This window comes from Anser anser (genome assembly GCF_964211835.1).
Source record: "Anser anser genome assembly, chromosome: 3".
Lineage (NCBI taxonomy): Eukaryota > Metazoa > Chordata > Aves > Anseriformes > Anatidae > Anser > Anser anser.
Window position 1 is genome coordinate 95,301,777 of NC_139722.1, and position 20,965 is coordinate 95,322,741.

Below are 20,965 nucleotides of genomic sequence, written 5' to 3' on the forward strand. Positions count from 1 at the left end.
TTGGTTTTGTGAACAAGTACACTTAAAGAAAAGAAGAATACTAATCGAGTGTATACCTTTTGTGTACAGCTTTACATTCGCATTAGAACAAAAATGATGCCAAAACTGCAAAGGTAGCAACTCCTCTGGAAGGTGAAGTCACTCGAGAAAGACAGAAATGGCAGCAGTCAGTGAAAGAAATCTGGGATTTCTACGCTTCAGGGATTCGGTAAGGACAAGGAAGCAGCCCAGGTAAAATGTAACACAGAATATTACCTCTGACTGCACATATTTTAAACTCAGTGGCATGGGAACTGTGTTTTGGTTTGCTGTTCAAGTTGCTGGGGTTCTGGTTCGTAACAGGGGCTAACAAACCAAGTAATGAACAATTATGATTGAAGTAGATAAGCGAGAGCTACATGATCTTAGCTACTTCATCATGCTGAACTTTTTGTTTCCATATTGTCTGTCGTGGTTTTACTGTTTTAATGCTTCATTTTTGTGTAGCTTGAAGGTGGTTGTGTACGTGACTAGATTCACTCCCTACTGGGATATAGGCCAAGATTTTCAAAATGATTGTTTATTTTGAGTGCCTCCATTTTTTTAAAACTAAGAAATTTTAGAGAAGGGTGGCTTTAAAGGAGCACAGAGCATGTATTTCTAAAACTTGGCTGTCTGTGGTGTGTCAATATGGGAAGGAAAAAATTGAAGGAAAAAAAGGAGGCAATGAAAATCTTCATTCACTCTCCATAATTTCAATGCCTGGCCTTCGTTTTGCAGAACTGAGGCCAGCAGATTTGGGCACAGTGATGTGGGAGCCCTGAGCACGTACCGTGCTGTGGAGCAGGCTGCGGGTAGCAGCAAAGTGACTTCTCTGCTGTTACCTCCCCCTGGTTTCGTGGCTTTATCTAAGTTTTGTGTGGTCTTACAATGGTGGCAAGTTGAGTGCTGGCTGCATTAGATGGGAATAGATATGACAGATATAAAATATGTATTATAATACATACTCTACGTATTCCATCTTTCTGTCCATCGAGCAGGTGAATCAGGCCAATGCAGGGTAACAAGAGGACAGGTTTTTTACAAGGGCAGCATGAGCATGGGTGCTGTCAGGACAGCTGGCTTAGACTTACCTTTTTCCCTCACATTCTTTCTTGCTAGTACAGAGCAGTGCTGTTTGTGTTGCAGAATAAAGTGCATTTAAAAGAAGTACTGGTGTTGAATTAAAAAAAAAAAGTCCTGGAAGCATGCCTATAGGTTTTAGCTTTTTGAATGCCTATTTTTAAGACTAGATGTCAGCTGACATGTCTCCTTTAAAAATGTACTTTAGATTCAAGGAAAGAAAATAATGAAGTGTAAGCTGTGAAGTCTTAATTGTTAAAAGTGCAACAATAGCTTAAAAACAGGCTGCAAAGCCTGCTCTCACAGCTGGAGGAAGGGACACTTTATTAATAGTTGCAAGGAGCGGGTGGATAGGGCCTGAAAGAGGCAGCAGGGGATATAAAAAGAAGCCCTGTAACATGAAACCATTGCCAAAAACCCCCTTACTGAACAACTTCGGGCAGAGCCTGCCTCACAGGAGCATCATGGTACCCCAGGATGAGCAGAGCAGGCCTCACCAGAAGCTGAGGTGCGCCAGTGCCGCTCCCCAGCCCTGCTGCCATTGATGGCCGAGCAGGCCGGGGAGGAGCACATGAGGCTCGCTGGGCAGCAGCCCTGCTCTGCAGGCCTCGCAGTTTCTGCTATGTCCCCCAGACATCCTCAGCAGCTGGTAGGCAAACTGCTCTGCTGGTGAGACCAGGGACAAATAACTCCTGATACCTGTTACCCGGTGGTGGGCAGGATGCCTCTCTGTAGAGATTTCACTTAGTGGTAACTCCCCCACCCCACAGCCCAATTTAGGCATCACTGTATGCTTTCTGTGGCCAGGAGCTGACTGCATGGGAGGGAAGGGGACTGTAAAACCCCTCCTGTTTCTCCATCCCCCAGCAGGGCAGTGTCCCGAGTTTGACAGTGACCGGTTGTTTGTGACAGATCCAGGCTGCGGTAATTTTCAAGTTACCCTTTGAAAGATGTCCTTAGACAACAGCCAACAACCCCCAGAAGCTGTGAGAGCCTTGGGAGCTGCAGAAAGACTGCAACACTGGGGACGTTTTGATTTCATTTGAAAGCATATGTCCATAAAATCGATTTAGCACTGACTCTCCTTCTTGTGCTGTGCTGGCTCTCCTCTCTGCGTGAGATCTGACATTGTTCTCAACTCTTTAATAATGAGAGCTCTGCTGGGGAGGGGGAGGAAGTATAAGCAAAAATCCAAGCTTGATTTTTTTTTTTTAATTTTTTACTCTTCATACAGGTTTAATCCAATCAGCCTGTGCCAGTCATAATGCCTCCTTTCAGGTTTGTCCTTTCCATGTGGGTCAATGGCAACTCAATGCCTGATGCATCAAATCCACAAACTTGCTGAGGCTGCCAGAATCCCTGGCAGTGTCGCAGAGTGCAGATGACACTTATTTTGACTGTGGTACGTGGCAGTCTATTCTCAGGGCAGGTCTTTGCAGCGGGCATGTATTGGTGTGTCTTCTCTGCTTCACTACTGCTCCCCTCTGTTGTAGGTGTTACACAAGTAGAAAGCACGTTTGCCTTCACCTAAGTTTTAACCATGTTATCAAGTTGATTTGTTTGCTGTTTTGCTTTTCCTAAGAAAGATGGTTTCCTTTTTCATTTACCAGTGATCTTAGTCAGCTTCACTGGAGTTGATGGGAATCTCTGTTCCTACTATGCTGCAGCAATTGTCCCTTCTAAAATGTATATATATATGTATTTCTTTCTGTGTACTGGACAAATCATGTATAACCTTTAATAGCTACTGTTTGTTTGCAAGGGAAACTAACAAGGTAGGTATTTCCTTACAGCTTTCCCTGTACATAATATATTTTCTCCATCATTATTGCCCTCTCTGGGCAGCACCAGAGAGCAACAGAGGAAGAGCGAGGACAAAAGCTGCCCTGTTGTTTAGATCTGTTTTGGGACACATAAGCAGTTAGCTAGTTAGAAGACCAGTCCTCCATTCACATGGGTATTTCTGGGGTTATATGTGAAGTAAAAACACAAAGGTGGTGTTGCTTGTGGCACTGCTGAGGGGAGTCGGTGTTGCTAAGGTGGGAGAGGAGTTGTGTTCCCTGAAAATGCTTTTCAGGTTTTTGTCTGCTGCGTTCTTAACTTTTCCTGCGCTGTGCCAGAGAAATGTTTAAGGGATTACCCTTTTACACACCATGTAGGAACTTGTCCAGTCTAGTCATAAAAAGGTGGGTGATTGCAACTACGTTAATAATTTCCAGGTTAAGAATCCATTGTGTTGGACTTTGAAGAACATGATCAGAAGGAAAGACAAATGCTTTTTGTTGCAACCACTGATAGGATGAATACCTATGGTTTTCTTGTCAAAGCCAAGCTGGCATGTGGCAGAAGGAGGGTGAACCCCACTCTTCTTCCTGTCCAAAAGGTTATGCATGATTTTTTTTTCTATTAGCACAGTCTGGAGTGTGGTTAGGTTGACTCCCTCTGCTCAGGTATGCTTTTGGAAAGAAAGAGCTCCCTTTCTTTTGTACATCCTACCTGTAACAGCAAAATCAGGATCTGGTTCCATGTTTCATCTGCTACATACTCAAATATGCCCATCAGAAGTTTCAGTTCAGTCCCAAGGAAGACTTCTTTCTAGTTTTCTAAGTGATTGAAAACTGATATTAGAAATACTGCTAGTCATGCATCCAAATCACAGAAAATGTCATTTATGTTAAAGGAAATCACACAAACTCATTTGTTCTTTGTGTTCTCTCGGCTTGAGGTGCATCGAGCATCCTAGCTATATTAGAACACGTTATTTGCCATTGTATCTCATTAATGTTCTATTGCAGGGGAAATGCATTGCTTCAGGACCTACTCCTTATTAGATAATCTCTAGGGACAAAAAAGGCTGCTGGGGTTGAAAATTGTAGCCCAGCTGTTGGGAGACTGCTTGCTGCTATGGGAGAGGCATGGTGATGCTGTGCTTCCTGAAACAGCAAGGCTATTTCTTCCAGTGGCTGAGGCATGTTCCCAGTGTGTAGGGGCCCACACCATCATTTCTGAGGTAGGCAGCTCTGGAAGTAAGTTTATCTCTCTGCCTTTACTGGCTTCCTTTACTGCCTTTTTATCCCCGTACAGGCATCAGTTGCCTTCATGAACCTTTTTTTGTGATAACAGTTACTAAAAAATGTAACTAGTTTGGGTTCCCCACCTAAATACCTTAACAGAGATCCTGTGATACTTGTCTCCCTCTTCTGCAAAGCTTTCCTGTGTTTAATGAAAAGTTCAAGCGGTTTGTTTAATGACTATTATTTTTGTCTGAGATTCTTTTCTCTTCACCTTCTCAGCGTGTGTGACCTATGTAGATTCCTTGTGCTTTGTTTCTTCAGACATTCTTCAGAATAAAAACTAACTTTGCTCCTGACTTGGACTTTGAACCCTTTACAATGAAATCAAGTTAGTTTGCCTGTACTTAACTAGTTGGGATCTTAGGAGCTTCTACTGTTTTCTGTGTAGGACATACCATAGCTGATTAAAATAGATTTGATATTTTTTGGGGGGGTCTAATCCTTGAGATCAGCAGTTTGATTTTGATCTCTGATCTACAGCAGTATCACAAAGTTGTAAGGTGTCAGTGCAGTCTGACACTCACAGGAAAAATTGTAACTACACTGGGGGGTTTAGCAGGGGTTTATAAATCACTATGATTTATATAAAAATATATCTGAACTTAGAGTCTATGAATGCAGCTAAGCTATTCACTCTCCTCAGTTTTTCAAAAAGGGAGAAGATAGAAAAACACAACTTAATGATATTCCGTCACTGTTTCCAGAACCAGGACTAAACATGATCACACACACGCACACAACTATATATATGGCACATACATATATATTTATGCAATTCTGTACATGTTCTCTGGCCTCAATTCATTAAGTTATTAATATGCATGCCATATACTGCATATCTATACACGCACCTATTTAACATATGATAAAAATTAGACACGGGCAAAAATGCCTTGCACAAGTTGTGGTCTGAATTACAAGATTTATGCCATGTGAATGTCTACAGTATGGTAATTTAAGTTTCTCCATTCCTCTGCTGTCCTAGTAAGAGGTGGCTGCTCTAGAAAGCCCTCTTAGCTTTTCACAGCGAGACATGCCTCTAGTAATCTCCCCAAAATGTGATGTCAATGGAGCTGCAGCTGGTTAAAGGGCTACACAGGGCAAAAAGTGGTATTAGTGGCTAATAAAAGCTAATTCTTTTGCAAGCAAAATTAGCTCGCTTCACTTGCTTGTTATGACTCGAAGTGTCTGGCCATTGAACTATGCATCTGGCTCATTTGTTGCTCTCAAAGAGTTAGCACCCTGACTGACAGCTGTACTGGACTGGAAGAAAGTATCCCAAATGAATAAGAACAAGAGGACTTCAGTATGTGTGACTTTAGGACAGTAGCAACCCATGCAAACAGCCTTAATAAGCAAAAGAGATGAACCTGACAAGGACTGTGTGTGATATGGATTCTGGCTCAGGGCAGCAATTTTCCTTAAATGACTTGTTCCTGATGCTTAACTTTGTTGCCCGCAGATCCTGCATCCCACTCCCAGTATACACAACTACCACAAAGACACAAACGTCCAGTAGCTGGTCAGAGCAACCCTAAATATTTTCCAGAAGACTAATTTCAAGCAAGTCCCAGATCTTTTTGTGATGCTCTGAAGTGATTTAAGCTGCACCAGAATAGCCTAAGCTCTGTGGATGTGTGTGTATTTTTACTCACTGATGTTTTGGGGTAAACGCCACATCAGAGTTTTTATTATCAAGTTCCTGTTCCTGCACAATGCAGCTGTACCTATTCTAAACTCCTTCATCAAAGGGGATAATTTCCCTTTTTTTTTTTTCCCTCAATCTCAGATCAGTTTATCCAGAGCAGTTGTCCCTGACTTCCTTAACCCTGCCCTGCATCAAAGCTTTTAAAAAGTCTTCCATGTATCCTTTCTTTCCTTAGCACTTACTTAAAAATGTGTGAGTACACATACACACACACACGTGTCCATGCATATTTTAATCAGTTTCTGCTTCAGTCCTGCAGTCTTGTGCCTGATCAGACTGGCAAAAGACCCATGGAAAAGATTGTTGCCAGCAAGCAGCGAAGCATGTGTTCCCCCATGTACTTTGAGTGCTTCAGAATGGTTTTAATGCTTTATGTGTGAGAAAATTGTTCAGACTTCAAAACTGTCTGATAATACCACACAGACAAATGTGCATTAAGATCAGGACTGATTACTTTTTCACCATGATATTGTTTTTGCAGGTGATTTGAGACTCAGTGTTAACACAGGTCATCGAGAGTGAGAGGTTGGTGATGTTGCCTTTTATGCTGTTAAACCCTTGAATGTTGTTCCTGGATTACAAGAGTATAGAAACCACATGGAAATATTGGTTTATGTTCTTAAGTAAATTCTGGTCACAAACTTCTCTTCATCATCGAACATTATTGGAGGTAAAAGGAGACCTTGGACTAATGAACGAAATTGGCTCCTGTGCAAAATGTTTCATTACTTTCTGTAGCCTGTGATGTTTCTTTCTTTGGACTGCAGACCCCTGTGGAGTGCTGCCACCAACGCTTTGGCAGAGGCTGGAACAAGAAAGGAAATCTCCCAAGAGGAGGCTCATAGGCCCAACTCATTACCCCCAAAATGACATAGGAAAGAACTACCAACACGTATAGAAATACGATGCCTGCAGTTGGGCTTTTACATCTGCATTGTTTTGTTCCCTTGTGAAATTTTTTAGGATTAGCAATGGTTGGGTACAGCCTTGACGCCCAGCCCTGTGAAAGGCTGAGATGGTGAGACAAAGGTATGAATGCTCTTTGCTTACCGAGGATCTCAGGAAATCATGCAAGATGAAACTCCCGATATTTTCTTCTCACACCAGAAGAGACTTTTCTCACAGAGAGAAGAATGTAAAGGCTTTTTGATCCAATGCTAGACATAAAGCTATACTTAAGTAACATGGAGAGGAGTTGAACTTAGTCTTTATAAACTACAACTTTGCACATTTAAATAATAAGAATTGCAAAAAAAGATCTTGTAACAACCAGGGTAGTAGAGATGAGAACTGGAGCTAATGTTAGATCCAGAACAAAACTAACCAAGCAAGAAAGCATTTAAGGAGTGAGTTGCTTGCCAAGTTACAAGAAAAGCTCCTGCTGAAGAGCCCCCCTCTGTTTAGGTGCTGCTACAGTTACAATGGCAGAAATGGATCAACACTGCTGGCCATGCTGAGGTTGCAGGCAACAGCTGCATCTGCTCTGAATATTGAGTATGGAAGTATGAAGACCACGTATTACCAGCAAAGACTGGTGGAGAACTTCTGAAGATATTTTGACCTCACTAAAAAGTCGTAATAGTCTGTTTCTTGTTGAATCAGATAGTTTCTCTGAAAGGAATCAAAAATACTGAAATAATGTAGGTGTTCACCTGTTCCTGTGTCTGCTCCCATTAGCTTTTACCATTCATCCTTCTTCTCAATTTGTGTCACCTAGTAAACTAAATTTTGAGTCCAGTACAGGATGTTAGAAGTTGGAATCCTGTTCATCTTTTTCTCCTTATGGGGTATACTGTAGCCAGTGTTATTACCTTTCCCTCTACTTTACCTGCTGAAGAAATTCAGCTCTATACAAATACTCTTGATTGTGTTCTGCTCTTACCACTGTACCTCACTGCTCTCAGTTCTTCTTGGTACCTCCTTATGAAAGGCAAAAGCCATGCTCAAACCCTTCTTGCTTCTACAATATCCACGCTTTCTCCTGCTGTAACTCTACACCTGAACCTTTTTTTTTCCCCTAGCTTTTCAGTCCTTGGTCAGGGGGGAACATACCCACCACCACCATGCACACCAAAACCAAACCACCATGCTACACCAACAGCTGGCAGTGGTGCAGTTGTCCCAGTGCTCAGCTGATAAAGCCAACAATGCTGAAGCATTTCTGGTTTTGCTCTTTGAACTCCTTCTCAGAGATGGTTTCCTCATTTGTCTCATCAGCACTGGTTTGCTTTGTGCTCCAAGCACAATTGCTTGGTTGGTGAGAGTTATGACAGCTAGATCTCCATTTTTACCTAGCATAGGCAAGGCAGCAATGATGACCGCCTCTCCCTGTTTTTTTTTTTTTTCTTGGCAAACTTCCCAGAAGCATGTGTACCTAATTGTAATTTACTCTCTGTGGTCAGCAGCAATATCTCAGCTTTTAGTATCTCAACAGCGTCTCTGTATTTAACTCTGTATGTGTCTAAGGCCTCACCTGCTCTCATACAGAGCAATTCACTCTTACAATTAGGTCGAATATATGCAGCAGCAATGATGGCACTTAGTGTACATGCAGCTAATTCCCCCCTCATTTGCTGCTTCACCTGCATGATGTGACTTAAGAAGAAGAAGAAAAAAAAGCCAAAGCCAAAAACAAACCAACAAAACCCCAATCACCTTGTTTTAGTAAAATAGTATTACTTTCTGGGTAAGGCTTTCTTTCCTTCCTTGTGAAGAACCATGATGCCTGTACATCTAGTATATCACATTAGAGCTATTATTGAGTTTTAGGCAGAGAAGTGGTTGTCTGTCAAAATGCTTCAAAAGAAACCACAAAATGAGCAGGTTATAAATCCAGGAGCAGCACAAGAGTGGGAATATGAGACCTGCAATATGTAATATGAGTCTTTTAGTCCAACCTCCCCTATTTCCACCCTGGTGCTAAATATTCTGCTGATGTCCTTGCGAGAAAACAAATGCACTGAGCTTGGAAGGGCAGTGGGCACCGTTAGTTTAGGACTTGTTTAATTTCTGCAAATTTCCTTGATGATACATTAAAAAGAGAGAGGCCAAATTCTTGTAATTGTCTGCTTGGTGACTGTGGTGGTGAAATTTCGCAAATATCAGATCATCTTATTCAAATGTCTAATTTTTAATCTAGCATTTCATTTTAAAAATGCATTTTCAATTAAAAAAGAATGACGACTTTTAATCCACGTATATGTCTTGCTCTTCAGGAATTTCAATTTTAGATTAAGATAAGTAAAATCTGCATTTGAAGTGCATGAATAACTGTTGTAAAGTAGGAAGGTTATTTCAAAATGTTTAACTTGCCTGCAGCATTTGTTTTAGATAAGTCAGCAGTACTTTGCTAGCCACTGTTGTATTGTATTTTACACAGGAGAGAGATAACCATCCTTGTGAGTCCTGGAAGGAGCCTTTCCCTACTGTTGGTTAGGTGGTGGTTTGAGCTTTCTTACTTCTAACTTCAGAGGAAAGTGTTGAAAAATACAGATTCAGATCAACTTGAAATTAATTTTAAAAAATCACTGTGAATTCTTTTTGTGTGGATGTAAAAATAGTAGGTCAACTTTGAAATATAATTACCAGCTTTCATGTTTTTCACCCATCACCATTTTTTTTGTCCAGTTTAATCATTTTGCTTAGGAAAAAGTGTGATTTGCCGCTTTGTACCCTCAGCACTACTGATGCAGAACAAAAAGCCCATCCAGGGTTGTGATCAGCACCTCTTTAGGATTTTTCAGCTTCTTCTGACTGATGACAGCAACTTGTTTTAAACTTTCATATGAAACTCTCACTTGCTGCATAATAGCTAAGCTGGAATGGTTTCCCTTACACACTTTGATATAGCTTTGCCACAAGCTTTTCAAGACCTCTCTCTCACCACTCAATTCATAGTTCAAGTCTCTTCTTACAGCTTTTATCTCAGAATTTTCTAGTTAATCCATTGGTAAATGAAGTACTTAATGGCTTCTAAAATATTAAATGTTGCATACAAGTTGCTTATGAAATCAGGTAGATTTTATTAATGTGATGTATTTCAATGTGTTTTGTATAAACAGTAAGTTTCCCTAAATAATCATGATTGTCTCATAGACGATTAATATTTTTTGTAGTGTGTTAATAAGAGACTTAGCACCCCATCCCAGAGCATGTGGATTCCTGATGTCTGAATTTGATGCAAATCACAGGGTGAGGACTTGCTCGTGCCACATGCTTGTCGTGGCTTGTGTGCAGGAGCACCCACGCCAGGTTGTGCCTCGCTGTGCCCCTTCTTCTCCAGGGCCACAGTGTCAAGTGACAGTGGAAGGACCATGGTGTCCATCTCCAGTGGAGCATCCCTCTCCCTGGCCACTGTGGGGGACGAGTTTCGTTTATGAAACCAGATAGGCTCTACAAAGTTTGAGGTGTTTTGCTTTTTGCTGATTTTCCATTCTAGGCCCTACAGCAAGCTTACTGCTGGCCGAATCCAGTCTCCTTATATTTCTGAGTTGCAGTTTCTGCATCTACAAAACTGGGAGGTAAGGATCAAATTATTTTGAGATATTGGGATGGAAAGAACCATGGCTATTATGATTGTACAGCTTGCTGTTAATATCAGAAAGGGAGATGCTATGTTCTGGGAACAAAATCAAATGCTGTGAAACTAGTGGAATTGTAACAATAGCATAAGGAATGTTGGTAAAATACCACCATGGCATGGCTTGAATTAGAAATATTATATATTTGCCACATGTTAGGAACCACTAACTCCAGTGGCTACTGTAACTGATTAAGAATTGTATGGGAATCTGTTTTCAATATCTGTGCTTTAAAAATATCTTGGAATGTAACATTGGAAGAGAAAATATATTTCCTGAAATCTGCCTCAACACCATTTTGTCACTGTCTATTTTCTGTTCCTATTCTTTAAAAAAAAAATATTGTTTTTAATGCAGATTCTTCATTTGTCCAAAAAACTGACATTTATCAGAGGTCAGAACTGACATTTGTCAGAGGTCACATGCTGAAAATCAGCTGTGTAGTTTTAAATACACTGTTTTTTTTCAGAGCAAATGTAAGCATTTAAGGAAGAAGAATCTATTTGCCTTTTTGATTTCTACAGCATAAAATAGAAAGCAAACATGAAGCGGTTTTGGTCCACTTCTATTGTGTCCATTGATTTTTGCCTTAAATATTTAACCATGACAGTTGAAAAGGATGTGATGAAACATGTTTGTTTGTTTTTTTACATTTCCTGTAGTCTCTACTTGAAGTGCATTGAGAACTAAAACTGACTAAGCCTGAATGGATCCTTTAAATCATTATCTTCTGTTTTGTGTTAAGGAAATGAAATCCGTAGACCTACAAGTATTATCATGGACGCTTTCCTTCAGTAAGGACTCGAACAGCTTTAACTCACTGATAGTGTCATTTCTGCCCCGTGAGCTTGAAAGCTCAATGAGAAGACTTTCCCATGCCACAGAGAAGAACAGAATAGCAACAGTTCTGTGAGTACAAATTCTAGCTCTGACAGATTTCTTCTGTGGTGTGGAACAAATTATTTCTTCCCCATATGCTTTAGCTTACTCGCCAGCTATATAAAACCTCTAAGGTGTATATGTTTGCAAAATGCTTTAAAGCAGTGAGGTGAAAGCTTAAAGATTCTTAAAAAAAATTAAAAAAAAATCTGTGAGGCCTCAGCCTGCCTCTGCAATTGTCAGTAGTTTTACCATAGACTTAAATGGTTTGGAGTTAGGTTTAGACTAAGTCCTGTTAAAATCCCAGCTATAAAGAGCTTTGTAATTCAAAGTACTGTTGTCAATGATTGCTTTCACTTAAATTTCTGACTTTATATATTCACATTAACAAGTTTTCTATTCTCCGTGACACTTCATTCAAATCAGAACTTGATCCTCCAGAGATGTATTAGGAAGTATTTGGACAATTTAGTTGGTCTGATTCCTCATCTACCTAAAAAACATACCTTCCATCATTCTTAAAGCCACATCAAAAAAGCAGCTGATGCCTGAAATATTACTATATTTAACTGTTTTGGTCTTGAGGTGGCAAGGTCCATAGTCCTTGAACCTCAAAAAACATTTTAATAGTCTCCCATATTTTCTTCAATAAACGATTCTGGCTTCAGAGTCCTGACTGTCCTGAAATGTGGTATAGAAGTAAGAGTGAGTGCTCTTTAGATACCAATCACAGGATATAAGATTAATGGTCTCAAGTTGCATCAGGGGAGGTTTATAGTGGATGTCAGAAATTAATTTCTTCACAGAGAAGGTTGTTAAGCATGGGAATGGGCTGACAAGGGAAGTGGTACACTCCTCATTGCTGGAGCTGTTTAAGAGACACAGGCATGTGGCACTAAGGGACATCGTTTAGTGAGGGGTCTCTGTAGGTCAAATTGATGATTGGACTTGATGATCTTGAAAGTTTCTTCCAACCTAGGTGATTCTATGATTCTGAGTAAACAAGTAAGAATTGAGGATTGTCTGTTCCAGCTCCAGAGCACTATAATCCTCCCTGCAAGGTGTCCTGGTCAGTAAGTGAAGAGCAGCATTGCATGCTAGCACCCATATCTTCTGCTGAGGTTAGTATTGCCAGGTTGTTCCAGGACCTGTAGCTCATTCAACATCTATACATCTGTATACAGACCAGTGATGAGCTGATTATAGAATCATAGAATATCCTGAGTTGGAAGGGACCCGTAAGGATCATCGAGTCCAACTCCTGGCACCACACAGGTCTACCCAAAAATTCAGACCACGTGACTAAGTGCACAGTCCAAACGCTTCTTAAACTCCGACAGACTTGGTGCAGTGACTACGTCCCTGGGGAACCTGTTCCAGTGTGCGACAACCCTCTCAGTGAAGAATCTCTTCCTGATGTCCAGCCAGACCTCCCCTGTCGCAGCTTGACACCATTCCCTTGGGTCCTATCACTGGTGACTAAAGCGAATAGATTGGCGCCTGTCCCTCCACTCCCCCTTGTGAGGATGGTGTAGACTGCCAGGAGGTCTCCCCTCAACCTCCTCTTTTCCAGGCTGAACAGGCCAAGTGACCTCAGCTGCTCCTCATGCATCTTCCCCTCTAGGCCCTTCGCCATCTTTGTAGCCCTTCTCTGGACACTCTCCAATAGTTAAATGATTGCGCACCGACGAGGATGGGATTCGAACCCATGCGTGCAGAGCACAATGGATTAGCAGTCCATCGCCTTAACCACTCGGCCACCTCGTCCCATTATCTCCTCTTGCTAATTGATTATGGATCTCCCATACATCTGTTGGTTTCCTAAGGGGCGTAGTAGAACTTTTCTCTAAGTCAGATTAAATCTAGCGGCTCTTCAACTTGGAAGCTGTGCTGCCAAAGGGTTTGTATAGAATATGAACATTGCAATATAGTAGTAATGCTTAGTAGCAAATTAGTGGCTTGATTGCCTACAAACTTTGATTTTAATGAAGTTATTTTGGATGTCAGAGCTGCAAAAGCTGAAATGATGTAAGTTGTTGGAATAAATGTGTATGTAGATTTTAGCCTTCGTGGCTTTACAGAATTACTCAGACTTCCTTTATTTAAAAAAGGAACCACATTTCCCACGTACTAAAAGCGACAGTCCTATGGTAAAAAGAAGAACTTGGTAATCCACAGCTTGATGATAGGAGACAGTGTGATGCAGAAATGAGCACCACTTGAACATGCTGATCCAGATGCATGTGCACGGGTTGAAGGGTTCACAGCTCAGAGGAAATGATGTAGTGGCTAAAAGCTACCTGGCAAATGAGGTCAGACCTGAGCCTTTTGGGAGTTATCTACTCAGTGGCCACAACATTCCTACTTTAAAACAACTTATTTAATTATCACTACAAGTAGCAGATGCCCAGATGAAGCAGTTTTTTAATAATTTGAGTTGTCTGAGTTACTTTTTATGGTTGGAACTTAGCTAGCAAAATAGTCAAAAGCATTTGAATGGCCACGGCACATTTCATACTATGTAACTACTGACAAAATATAAATGATTACATGGTACCTAGAAACATGCATGCCAGGTTAGTAGTGTGAGAATGTCTTGGGAAATGAGATTACTGTCTACATGGGAGATGCTCTGGTAAAGCTCTCATTAGTTATATGAGCATGTTTGATGAAGATGAGATGTGTCCGGAAGCTTGAGCAAACACTGAACCAAGTGGTCATCCTGTTAATAGAAAAGACTCCCAGAGTCATACTGTCGTGATCCATCTCTCTGTGTGCATTCATGCATCCTGTTGTTTGATCCTTGAAGCTGTAATGGCCAATTGGGGCACTTGAAGCCAGCTGTTCAAAGACACAAATAGGAGTCTGATGGGATTGCCAGAGTGATAAGGTACTTACTTCTTTTGATTTATGGTGATTTTGTTAAACTCTGAGGGCTAGGTCCACCAAGAGTTGTGCGTTCTAATGCACATAATAGAATTTGTCCAGGAAAGATGAACAGGATTCTATAATGCACCTAGGAACAAGCCTGGGTTCCTTGGGAGGGAATGCACAAAACTCAGGCACATATTGAGGAAAAAACTGCTAGCAGGTACGAAATGTTCAGAGGAAAGACAGGACTTGGCTTACTGCACCTTTCTCTGCATTCATGACACAGTTCAACCCCCTTCCTCCCAGGATCCGCAGCCGTGAGCTGCTGTTGAGTGACGCTGCTTTGCATGGCATGGTTAACATAATCTTCCATGGCTTTCCAATGTAAAAACAGGTCCCCAAAACTTTTTAGCCAGTTTCTAGGCCCTTCTTCAGCTCCTAAAAGCGTCTCCTGCAGCTTTTCATTGTGCTAATTCATAGTCCACTGTTCCTTTTCTCACATTGTCTTTACTCCCTCTAAAAACAAATCTCTCCTTCTCTGGCCTTGCTTAACTGTCTTGCAGCGGTTACAGAGACAGCAGCCTCCCAATTTGGTGGCATTAACACTGATACTGACCTACTGTTTTATTTATTTTCTAATGAGATTTAGTTTCTCCAACTGTTGTCTCAACTATGAGCATCATTCTTTTTGCAGCATTGATATTTTTCAGCTCTAGAAACTTGTACATTTTCTGTATGAGTCCACAGAATCAGCTAGTCTAACCTTTTATATGAGAATAATCCATGAAAAAATATATATCTAATGAGAAGGGAGAACTTCAGTGTTGCTTATGGTCATTTATGGTCATGAGCTGAAGAGCTGTAGGTGGTTTTAGATATTTTTTGTAACAAAAAATGGACGAATCTTGAGATATGGAAGAATAGTGATGGTAGTCTTGCAAAATAAGACCCACAGTATGATGTTTAGAGAATTAATCACATTAATTCCAGGAAGTTTAAAGGGACGTCTTTTATTGTTCACAATAGAAAGGAAACTAAAGAGAGGCAATGTTCAATTATTCTCATTAATTAATAACAAAGAAGGAAAGAAAGGAAAGTAGCCCTAAGCATTGTGAGGGTAAAATTAGGATTATATATCAGGGAAAATTTATAAATATAAGGACTCCTAGCCAAGGAAAGCAGCTGCCAACTGAAGCTTTGGAATCAGTACCACTGAAGATATTCAGGGATAGGCTAGATGTCCATCTATCAAAAAATGATAAAGAAATCAGTCCAAACACAATGCAGGAATAATCTAGCAGAGTTCCATGCCAAATTTCTACCCCAAATAGTGTACGATTTAGTTGGAATAGAAAAGGAAGGCACTTTGGCCTGCTAAATCTTTCACTGTTGTAATCTTAAAAGCATAAATCCTTTAAAAAAACAAACAACAACAACAAAAAACAACCACAACATATCATTAGTAACTATTTTATTCTTTAATTTGTTTATTGTAACTGGAGCGTGTAAACTTTGCTGTAGTTTCCAGACACATCGATCCAAGCTTAGACTGCTGTTGCATTTTCTTGAAATTAGTGAATTTGTGTGTGTGTGTGTAATCAAAAATAGCTCTTAGAATGAAAAATTGTTTCACAACATCTTTTCATAGCAGTTTTCTGGACATTCTCAGATCACTCATAACAAGCCTGAGGAAAGACTGTCAGGAAAACATTTATTTTTTTGTGCATTTAATTAGAGGTACGCAGGATAGTAAGAATGGAGGGCTAGGATGGTTATAATGGTATGGGTAGCTGTTCAGACTATGTCACAGGTTCAAACAGAGGCCAAGAGGGATATTTCTCATTCATTACTACTGAGTTAATTTTCAGATGGATGGTGATGGCCTACTCCTAGTGTGTAGGTAGGCAACGATGCAGTGTTCAAGACTGAAGTGAGCTGGTAGACTAACATTATTGATCATCAAGAACTAGTGTCCAGATTTTTTGGGGTATGTAATCCTTTAGCATGCAAGTAGCTGCCTATTGCAGTTCTGAGGAGTGTGAGAGTGCTCACCTTAAGCTGAAGTGGAGTTCAGGTACTTAAGTTCTGTACAGAAAGCTAAGTAGACCTTTATCTGTAACACTGAACACCTTTAAAATTACAGCCTAGTGTCCTCAACACATTTTCAATGAAATTCTGATTCACTTTGCAATGCAGCCTCAATAAGCCCCTGGTTTCCCCATTGTTTATCCCAGCGCATACTGTATATCGAAGATGGATGACAGTTTATTAGCTTTCAAGTGCACTGCTGTAAGCGTAGTCTCCTTTCACAGCAATGTCTTCCAAAGCATCAGTCATATCAGAGAGAGCAGGCTAGCACAGAGATGAAGCAGATAACACAGTTTTAAAGAGGCTGTTTCAGACATGAATTATCCTCAGACTGAGTGAATACCAATTTTCTGCAGAAATGTAACACACAGAATTTAATATTTGCACCGTCTGCACCTTGCATTCCCTAATTTATACTGTAAAAATTAATGCTAGCTTCTAAAAATACCATAGAGTAGATCAAGGATAATTCTTTGCAAAAGTAAGCCTGCCATGTTGTCGCTCTGCATTATGAAAATGTGTCATACGATGGGAGGGAAGTACAAATATCTGCTATCTGATGTATACAATTGAAAAGGGAAAACACAGAGTGAAATCATCAAGCCACATTAGCCAAAGTGAACAGATAAGAGAGGGTATAACACTGGAATTGTAAACAATCAAGAAAAGATTACACCTCCACGTGGAATACTGCATGTCTTTAGATGTGAAAACTGAAATGTTAATAGTACTGTTGTATCACAGAAAATGTTCAAAATGCTGTATGGATGGGGCTATATTAGTTATTGCGTAAAAAACCCTGCTACTTTTGTATATTGTTTGAGATTGTTCTGCAAGTGACACGTGCAGGGAAATTAAATGCCTCTGACCGCTATTTGGTCTCATACACGTATGTGCCCCCCTACCCTGCTTCATGCTACCACTTCCCTGCCATCAGCACCCCACGTCACCTCTGGTGGGTCACAGCTCTGCCTGCTGCCCCACCGGCCAGGCCCGGCATCCAGCACCCCCTGCTCAGCCACCGTAGGGAACAGGCCGTGCTTGGGCCCCTCACAGCAGCTGTCTTCCCCTCTGAACGTTTATTTGGAACCACATGTGCTCGAGTTTGTAAATATGGATGTCAGATAAAGTGCAAGAAGGCCTCGGTGCTGGAAGCATTTGCTTTTGAATGCGGCAGGCTCTGTTTCCCTCGTTGCTTCCCCTCCACCACCGAGAGAGGAAACCGCGATGGCAGGAAGAGTGCACCATTTCCTCTCGAAGAGACTCATTGCTGCTGTCAGTAGCTCACGTTTACCAGATTTTGCTCTTTTGGTGTTGATCCACATTCAGCTGCACAAAAGGCAAGACTTACCTGTACGTTTTATATCACTTAAATAGGACATTTTGGTAGAGAAAACAGTCAAGTCAGGCTACCACAGTTGACCATTCAGGCAGTGCTGCTGGCTTCTAGTAAGAATGTGCAAGTTGTGCTCCTTCTGTGCTATTTTTGTGCTATTTTTGTGCTATTTTTTACCTTTTTGGAGTAACTTATTTATATATAGGTATATATCACATGACAAGAATCTGGGGGGATTTTCTGGAGCTAATAGTATTCTCACAAGACTTCCATTGAGGAGGCAGAGGGAAAACTTCACCAAAAGAAGTTCTGAAGGAACTTTAGAAAAAAGGTCCAAACGCATTTGATGTTCCTCTCGAAACATGTTTCTGCCTGTGGTGAGCACACTTCATTACCCTTGTTATGCCACTTCATAACTTCTTGTTAACTTTTTATATTTTACCTGCTAGTCCAGCTCAGTGTTTTTTATTCCCTAGTTTTCAGCCACTACCCTTCTCCAGTTTTCACTCTTTCTAGCTTGCATGCAGACACCATCTGCTTTACCCCCGGGGTTTCCTAGACAAGGGCAATCTAGTTAGCCTTGTGAAATCCAAACCCCAGGCAAAACAAAAACTGCACAAAATCTCACAAGATAGGTTTTCTCACTTCTGTGTGAGAAGCATTCACATTACCCAGACCAACTGTAAGAACAGAAATCACATCTTTAACAGTGAGTTATCTTCTCAACCAACCTACTCTTTTCCCCAAGTTTTTTCTTTCAATTTACTGGAGTTAGTACAACCCTTTTCCAGTCAAGAGAAAGTTTGACCAGCGTGTGTGTAATTACAGAGCGTCACAGTAGAATATCTTGTAAGGAACTGTCTATAAAGATGCTTGGAATAAAGTAGATTGAGAACAGATTTAGTAAAGAAATCAGGAAGTCATTCCAGTGTTCTTTTCTTTTCTAAATAACATATTGCAAATAAAATCTCAGAGGCAAGATTCTGGACAAAGACATTCCTTTGAAAAGAGACCACAAGATTCCTGGTCTTCTTAATGGATAAAACAGAAAGAATTGGTCTCAGTCTGGGACACTCAAAATGCTGATCCTTTTGAACAATGGGGACAAGTACAGAATATTGTCCAATGTATTCATCCTTGAGCAGAAATAAACTAAATTTCTCTGTGCTCTGCCTGTCTCATAGGAGCAGAAAAGAACCCCTCCCTTTCTTTTTTATGTTTGCATGTTTCCAAAGTTTCCAGAGGAATTCACTTGGGCAAGGCATTTCAAGCTGTATATCTGATTTTCCCTGAGAAATGATGATCTGGTTGCAAAGTGTAGAGGTTTGGAGCCAGAGATTCTTTTATTTATAGCTTTAGGAATCTAAAGTCAGTAAGGAACTGTGTACCTACATAGGTGTAATTCCCTAGTGTTGGTCACAGAGTGAGGACTGAGGCGAGTTCTCTGCAACAATGCAGGCTTCCCAGCTTCTGAACTATAAATACTTGACTTTTATTTTTCATCAGATTTGTTGTATTTTGCTGTCTCTTCTGACTTCATAGTTATTCTTGTTTGTTTTCACAAGAATGACAAATATCATGACCCTCCTCTAACAGCATAGGCACAGTGAAATGAGGATGAGCAAGTTTTCTTCTGGTGTACACTATGAAAAGGTAAACTATAATCATCCACTTCCTCTTGTCACGAGTCTGTGAAAAGGGGGTGTGTGTAGCAATAGTCGGGGACCATGGATGAAGACAGCAAATTTCAATGTTGTTATATGTCCTCTGAGAAGCAGTATATATTGCTGCTTGTTCCCAATATGACTGAGGGTGTATGACATTTAGATGACAAAAGCAGCTCTTATAGGAAGTAGGTGACATATCAGATGTGCTATCTTTGCTTTGCAGTGTTCCCCAGTGAAAACCATAATTTCGCTTTGGTTTAATAAGTCTGCCCTGATGACTTTGGTAGGTTTATATTTTGACATGAACAGGAGAGTAGAAGTAGACAAGCTAATGTTAGCAGGGGAGGCATTGTCTGAAATTAATTACACAGCTAGAATTTTGCAGTGTGGAACTGAGCTTTTGTTGCTCTGTGAGCCTTCTTCTAAAGTGGTGGCCTTTTCAGTGGTGTACAGAGACATATCTTGCTGGTTTAAGTTCTTGTGTCATTCAACAGACTCAGTTATTTAGCAACAGTCTCAGAATGGTGACTTTAAAAGGGTGTGAGATGTAAATCAGCAATCTCTGTTTTTAATTACAGTACTTGCATGGGTTCCTTTTCAGTCCTAATGAAGGAGTTTGGAGCTGGAGACCACAACATGTTTGAATTAATTTTGATGTTCCTTTTGCACATTTCCAAGGTATCTAAGATGTGGCTAATAATAATAGCAGGTGTTGTCTATTTCTCTCAGCATGTGGCATGAAAGTAGTGTGGCCACAGAGCTATGTATTATTTACATGGTGTCAACATGTCAGCAAGTGGGATGGCAGAAAGCCAGATTAAATCACTTCTGATTTTAAATACAGGACACTGAATAATAACGCTGTGTCACACTTGAGGACACTGGAATCTGGCAAATCAGCAGTAGCTCAGTGTGCCAAGTTCATTTGAGTGGCTTGCTTTTTTTTTTTTTTTTTTTCTTTCCAACAGAATGATGAAGGAATCAAAATTGAGCCAAGGAAACTGTGTAAAATCGGCTTCCCCCGCCCCAATCAGAAAATTGTATCCAGCAAAAGGGCATTCTTTGATTGCTTAATATGAAGATGCACAGATGTGTGCCCTCATCCAGCAGTGTCTACTCCTGAGAATGCATAACCACCCTATGGTGCATCTGTTGGCCCTTTGTTATCTCTGTAAGTGGCAAATCTGTTTGGTATGATTAATTTCTTCCATTAGCTTTTTGCAGAAGCTAGTGCAACAGGTCCGCAACCTCCAGTGGGTCCTCTAAGTGTATATGTAGGAAGCAGTAACATTATTTAGAATGGGTGCTTTAAGGGTTTGAGGTTTCCTGGGCATATTGAGCAGATCTAGGAGGGCTGTTCTCAGCCATTTTTTTTTCTGCAGGAGCTCTGGTATCTGTGTCACCTCTAGGGCTGGTTCACCTTGCCAGCTGGTGGAAAACTAACTCAGCAAAATAAAAAAATTGGTAGTGTTGTGTTGGTTTAGTAATCCAAACGGCCTCATTGAAGGGCCACATGAAAGTCAGAGAGGGTGGAAGGGAAGCTATAGGCCTGCATGCCAGGGAAGGGAGGATGCAGGGAGAAGTGTAAGGAGCAGGACTGTTAGATGAATTCAGCCATGCTATGAAACCTCACTCTAGAATGCTTAATGCACAAGGAGGGA

General features: G+C 40.8%; 1 protein-coding gene across 1 annotated transcript in view; it reads left to right on the forward strand.

Annotated features, from left to right (window-relative positions):
- LOC310896630 (uncharacterized protein) overlaps nt 1-20,965 on the forward strand; it is a 108,572-nt gene that overhangs the window by 82,341 nt on the left and 5,266 nt on the right. Inside the window, exons 17-21 of the mRNA XM_083829117.1 lie at nt 70-231; nt 10,322-10,403; nt 11,209-11,372; nt 19,883-19,982; nt 20,273-20,475. Coding sequence (XP_083685243.1) covers nt 158-231; nt 10,322-10,403; nt 11,209-11,372; nt 19,883-19,982; nt 20,273-20,383 — 531 coding nt within the window. The 5' untranslated portion in view covers nt 70-157 and the 3' untranslated portion in view covers nt 20,384-20,475. The remainder of the gene's footprint in view (nt 1-69; nt 232-10,321; nt 10,404-11,208; nt 11,373-19,882; nt 19,983-20,272; nt 20,476-20,965) is intronic.